Source organism: Ranitomeya variabilis, chromosome 4 (genome assembly GCF_051348905.1).
Source record: "Ranitomeya variabilis isolate aRanVar5 chromosome 4, aRanVar5.hap1, whole genome shotgun sequence".
NCBI classification, from domain to species: Eukaryota; Metazoa; Chordata; class Amphibia; order Anura; family Dendrobatidae; genus Ranitomeya; species Ranitomeya variabilis.
Window position 1 is genome coordinate 761,378,028 of NC_135235.1, and position 5,858 is coordinate 761,383,885.

General features: G+C 44.1%; 1 protein-coding gene across 1 annotated transcript; it reads left to right on the forward strand.

Annotated features, from left to right (window-relative positions):
* Window positions 1-514: 514 nt before the first annotated feature.
* LOC143766889 (uncharacterized) lies at window positions 515-5,164 on the forward strand. Its single transcript, XM_077254891.1, has 6 exons — window positions 515-982; window positions 2,128-2,191; window positions 2,271-2,345; window positions 2,669-2,867; window positions 3,022-3,184; window positions 3,938-5,164. The coding sequence occupies exons 2-6, from the start codon at window positions 2,147-2,149 to the stop codon at window positions 4,917-4,919; spliced, it is 1,464 nt and encodes a 487-aa protein (XP_077111006.1). The 5' UTR covers window positions 515-982; window positions 2,128-2,146; the 3' UTR covers window positions 4,920-5,164.
* Window positions 5,165-5,858: the final 694 nt, after the last annotated feature.

Genomic DNA, 5,858 nt, shown 5'->3' on the forward strand with positions numbered 1-5,858 from the left:
AATATATTCCTTTATTTGGTTATACATTAAAAGTTATGTTTTAATTCCTGCTTATGCTATGTTCTCTAGAGTTATAACGTCATAAAGGGTCAGTGGTCAGAACTGTAAAAAGTGGCCCGGTCATTAAAGTGCAAATCACCCTTGGGGTAAAGGGGTTAAAAGTCTGGTTGAACATAACAAGGGGACTTGTGGGACCATTCGCAAATACCGTCAGGGGTTTCCACAATCATTGGTCAACGAAAAGTCCTGAAAGAGGCAGTCAGGGGCTTTACACAATGGAGAGATACTTGCCCTTAAGAATAAGGATAAAGATATTTTTATCCTGAGCTCGATCCACACAGATGCCACAAGGGCCACTGCAGACCAACAGGGATCCACTACTGCAAAACTTGCATCTGTCATTAACTACAACAAATATATGGGGAGTGTGGACCTTGCAGATCACGTTCTACAGCCACACCAGGTATCAAGAAAAACATATACCTGGAATAAAAAGTTAGTCTACTTTCACATTTGCGGTGTGCGCCGCAGCGTCGTCGCCGCAACAAAACGCATGCGTCGTGCGGCCCTATCTTTAACATTGGGGCCGCATGGCGCCGCATGTACATGCGTTGTCATGCGTTTTGGTGCGTTGTACGCCGCATGCGGCGTTAGGGCGCACCTGTCAGGGCGCGGCAAACGCAACATGTGGTATTTTTTGGGCGGCGCAGACTTTTTAAAAAACGCATGCGTCATGTTTGCGTCGTCGATGCGCCTTATTCCCCATTGACTTGTATTGACAACGCAGACGACGCAAGTACTTGCGTCGTGGTGCGTTGTACGACGCATGCGTTTTCCAATAAAAAATGCAAAACATTGTCTAGACTTTGTCTAGACACAAAAATAACACTATATATATAGAAAAAAAAAAGGGGTTTGGCATTGTCTTTCACAAGGCTACTCATCAGACAAGTCACTGAGGAGAAACCTGCTTTCAAAACCTGTAAGTATATATTTCTCTTTGCATATTTTTTATTCTGTGTTTTATTTCTTGATTTTGATTTAATTTGTGCAATGTTTGGTCTGTGCTATTGTACGGTTATGGCACTGTGGGTTATTGAAATTTTGTGTTTTTTAATCTGGTTCTGATGTACTTCTGGCGTTATATGATGGCGTTTCTTATCTTCGGCCTTGCTTGGTTTTGGATTGGTTTTAATGGATTTTGGGTTGTTCTGGTGTCATGCGGTTGTTCAATGTCTTTTTTTTGGCTGATTTTTTATTGTTAAATTTCTGGTGCATGTCTTTTTCTGGTTTCTATTGTTGGGGGTAACCGTATGGCGTTTTATTGGCTCATGTCTTGCTGTGTTTTATTGTAAAGTATGCTGTTGGCATTTTTTTTTCTTTCCTTGAGTGTCTTTTCTTGCTGGTGGGGGGCTACATTTATGATGTTTCATTTGTATTGTATTGTTCTGTGCTGCTATGCCATTCTATTTTTAATTGTATTTTCCCTTTTTTTTTTTTGTTTAATCTATGATGGTTACATCGTTTTCCGTATGGCTTCCGTATGTATCTCCTTTCTTGAATGTTTGCATTGCCAAGTGTGTAGTATAATGGATTTTTTTTTTTTTTTTGGTGGGGCCCTTTTTTTAAAATTTCATGTGTTTTCTTTTCTATTTGACTATGGTTTATCTTTTGGGTTGCTGTATATTGTAACAGCGGTTGTCCCGTAATGTTTATTGCTTATTATCTAGAATGGTATTTATCGCCTTTTTCTGATGTATTTCTGTGGATGTCACCAGATGGTGTTGTTTGGGATCATGTCTTGTTGTAATTGTAAAGTATGGCGTTCATTAGTTTGCTATTTCATTGTGCCTTTTTTTTTCCTCTAAGGTTTTTTTTTTAAAGTTTTTATATTTAAAAATTTGGACATAGGTGTCTATTTTTGCTTAATTTTGTTTGGGTCTATTCTTGTATTGTTTCTTCTATTGTCTTCTCTTGCAATGTATGGCGTTGTGGTGTCGCTTTTTGAGTTTGCATTGTCCTATCAGTCAACAGTCAATTGTGGTTGTTTTAATGTTTTGGGCCTATTTTATTGTATGTGGCATTGTTAGCTTTTGATGTGATTTTTTGCTAATTTTTTCATTGCAGAAGAAACTTGCAAACAAAAATGGCGAGTGAATCGGAACACAGCCAATCGGCGCGGGGGAGTGCGGTGAGTAATTATGTCCAGTTGATTACTATTCGCTGCCATTTGTAGCATTGACAATAATTTTTGTATACAATTTTTACAGGCTTCTTCAAGTGAGGGAGAAGGCAGTCAGCGGGAGCAGCGAGGTCAGGGCCAAGATGTGGCGTCAGGCCGGCGAGTGAGTATTTTTATTTTTTTTTATCTTTTTTTTTTGAGTAGCATTCTGCTGGTGAGAGGAACATTACATTTGAGTAGCATGCTGCTTTCACTAGGGATGTTTACTAAGCTTAATTACATTATAGCTTTTCAGGGCAGCAAGTATTGGGGGAAGGTAACAAAGTTGAACTCCCAGCACAAAAACATTCCAAAATACAGGTGTAGAAACCATCAATATACATACATCAAATGGCAAAGGATAGGGCAAAGGTACATATCCTGACAGGTGCTGGTGGTTGTTAATATTTGCATATTTGTAACCTTTTTGTTTTCTAATTTTTCTAGGTTTCACAACGGGACCAAGGAGACAGTGGCATAGATGTGGAGCTCCTGATCTCCAGCATCCAGGAGCGTGGCCCGTTGTGGGACAGCCGTGACCCCCGGCACATGGACCAGGTGGTGTTGAGGCGTTTGTGGATAGAGGTGGCAAAGTCGCTCTGGGATGGCTTTGACAGCGCTTCAAGCACTGACAGAAGCAACTTTAGTGAGTATTGCTGATACGCTGCTATGACCCACCTTGCCAGGATAAACACAACCTTGTGTGATGCGATCAACGCCTAAACTTTGCATCGCACACGGTTGTTTTATCCTTTGTAAATGCTAAATATGTAACCTTTTTTTTTTCTTTGCATTCACAGTTAAAAAGTTGAAGACCAGATGGCGATCCATGAAGGACCGTTTCAATAAGGGGCTCCGTACAGAGGAGGAGCAATCTCGCAGTGGTGCTGCTGCGGCCAAGTCGGTGCCATACAAGTACAATAGGCAACTACAGTTCCTAAGACCGATCCTTGGCCGCCGACAGTAAGTATTTTGTCCACATACCATATTGCACAGCCACATTACATTGCCCAGCCACATAGCATATTGCACAGCCACATAGTATATTGCCAGGCCACTATATCGCAGCCACATAGTACACGTTCTAGCCACGGATCCACAAAGTATATTTCCCAGGCACATAGTGTATTGGCCATCCATGTAGTCAGCGTAGCATATTGGCCATCCACGTAACTTTTTCCCTAGTGGAATGGTATATAGGCCATTAGTAATTTTTTGGTTAAGCGTGAGTTCTTGTAGTTCATGACAGGTTACGTTCTGAGTCAGGGTAGTTCTGATAGCAGGAATAATGATGACATCTCGATCACATGATCCTAACGTCATGGCCGTTCCTGCGATCAGATCAGCAAAGTCAGTGTGTATTTTTTTTTTTAAATTTTATCTTGACTTTAAATTTTATACTATTTTTGCGGCATAGGCAGCGTCAAGAAAGAGTTTTAGACAAAAAATTTTTAACAATGACAGAGGTATGCGGGAAAAAGGCTTTGGCAGCGGGAATGAACAGTCATTTTCTGCCGTAGGTATGTCCATGATTGTAATCGTGAGCCCTAATGGTCAGCTGGCGATAACAATCAGCAATTTATAATAGGCCACACAGACTGAGAGACAGGGGATTGTAATGTATTGTTGTGTCATGTAATGTTAATTTTATTCCAGGAGTTGGCGTATGTGATAGGTTATTAATTGAAGACTAATTTTTTCCTTATCTTTTCACAGGACACACAGTAGCACCCTCGAGCGAGCTCGCCCCTCTGAAGCGGAACTTCATGCATCGCCATCTGACCCGTCACAGCCCTCCCACAGCGACAGCAGGCTTGCACCACCATCTGGAGAACCGGCAGCCGGGCCATCAGGTGTTCCCCTGCCCGAGGCCTCTGGCGCACCTTCGTTCGGGAATTCCCGACAGCGCCAGCGGGCCTCGGACAGGCCAGCCATGCCTGAATTTTTGCATTTGAGCACGATTTTCCAGAACTGTTTCAAGGCGTTGAGCGATAAAATGGACACTCGTCTGTCCAATATCGAACGGCGCCTTGAAACTCTGGAAGCCGAGCTCTCCAATCCGGCCAAACATTTTTTAAGTACTATTGCTAAGGGCATAGTGGAACACCTTACGCCGGAACTCCAGATTTCGGTGATGCAGTCCTGCAACAATGCCTACGTGAGGGCTCTGCAGCAGGCTCGGGTCATGCAGTCAGCGACACTGCCCGTAGTGCCGTCGCTGGCTAGCATGACTCCGACTCCTGCTGCAGAGTCACTCCAGCCACCCCACCGAGGTCCACGTGCCGAGCGACGCCACCACAGGCACCATAGCATTGTGCCGCCGACTCCTGCTCCTGCCAGGCCCTCATCCTCCCATAGCCGTCCTTCTGGGGGAGCTGCCGCGGGAGAAAAAAAAAGGAAACGCAGGAAGAGGACACACACTGAGGCTCTGGCTGCTCCAATATCGACACCAACTACGCGTCGTGGCTCTAGCCGCAGCAGGAGCAGCCAGGGCCAACCAAGAACATATCAAAGGCTTGTGTTGCCTCCTCCCTCCCCTACAGATGTGGCGGTTTCCCCAGTATACCCTGCGGAGGGTTTGGACCTGCCTTCTAGCCTCCTTGATTATGGCTCATCCTCCTCTTCCTCTTCCCCTCCCCGTTCCCAAACATCACACACTTACCATTCACCGCTGGTAGCGGAGGTTGATACCCCCTAAGTTTCTTTCCCCTTTTTTTTTTGTTTCCCCCCAATAAAAATTATTCGTTTGAAAACAATATTTGTTCTTAGTTTCCAGTATACTTCTCGGCAATTCACGCCGTGCGCCGTCTACACATATTTTGTGCTTCAAACACCTCATATATGCAATGTCAGACAGTATTTTTGGATTTTTTAATTTTACCTTTTTTTGGGTGTCTCTCATTGCTGTATGAGGTGTTTACAAACAATAAAGTGTATGAGGTGTTTTCAAACACTAAGGGTATGTGTCCACGCTCAGGATTGCATCCGGATTTGGTCAGGATTTTACATCAATATTTGTAGCCAAAACCAGGAGTGGGTGACAAATACAGAAGTGGAGCATATGTTTCTATTCTACTTTTCCTCTAATTGTTCCACTCCTGGTTTTGGCTTACAAATACTGATGAAAAATCCTGACCAAATCCGGATGCAATCCTGAACGTGGACACATACCCTAAAGGTACCTTCACACTTAACAATGCTGCAGCGAAACAGACAATGATGCAGATCACTGCAGCATCGCTATTTGGTCGCTGGAGAGCTGTCTGTGTGACAGCTCTCCAGCGACCAACGATGCCGAGGTCCCCGGGTAACCAGGGTAAACATCGGGTTGCTAAGCGCAGGGCCGCGCTTCCGATGTTTACCCTGGTTACCAGTGTTAAATGTAAAAAAAAAACCAGTACATATACTCACAATCGCGTCCCCCGGCGTCAGCTTCCTGCACTGACTGAGTGACGTCCCTAACAGCAGAGCGGTCACATCAACGCTGTGCTGTGCATTCACTTTACGGCCGGCGCTCAGTCAGTGCAGGAAGCGGACGCCGGGGGACGCGAAGATGAGTATATGTACTGTTTTTTTTTTTTTTACATTTAACACTGGTAACCAGGGTACATATTAGGTTACTAAGCGCCGCACTAGG

What these genes read in the sequence shown, in the direction of transcription:
- LOC143766889 (XM_077254891.1), top strand. Translation starts at nt 2,147, where the DNA reads ATGGCGAGTGAATCGGAACACAGCCAATCGGCGCGGGGGAGTGCG. An exon ending in AATCGGCGCGGGGGAGTGCG is followed by an intron (nt 2,192 to 2,270) that starts GTGAGTAATTAT and finishes CAATTTTTACAG; the next exon opens with GCTTCTTCAAGTGAGGGAGA. An exon ending in CCGATCCTTGGCCGCCGACA is followed by an intron (nt 3,185 to 3,937) that starts GTAAGTATTTTG and finishes ATCTTTTCACAG; the next exon opens with GACACACAGTAGCACCCTCG.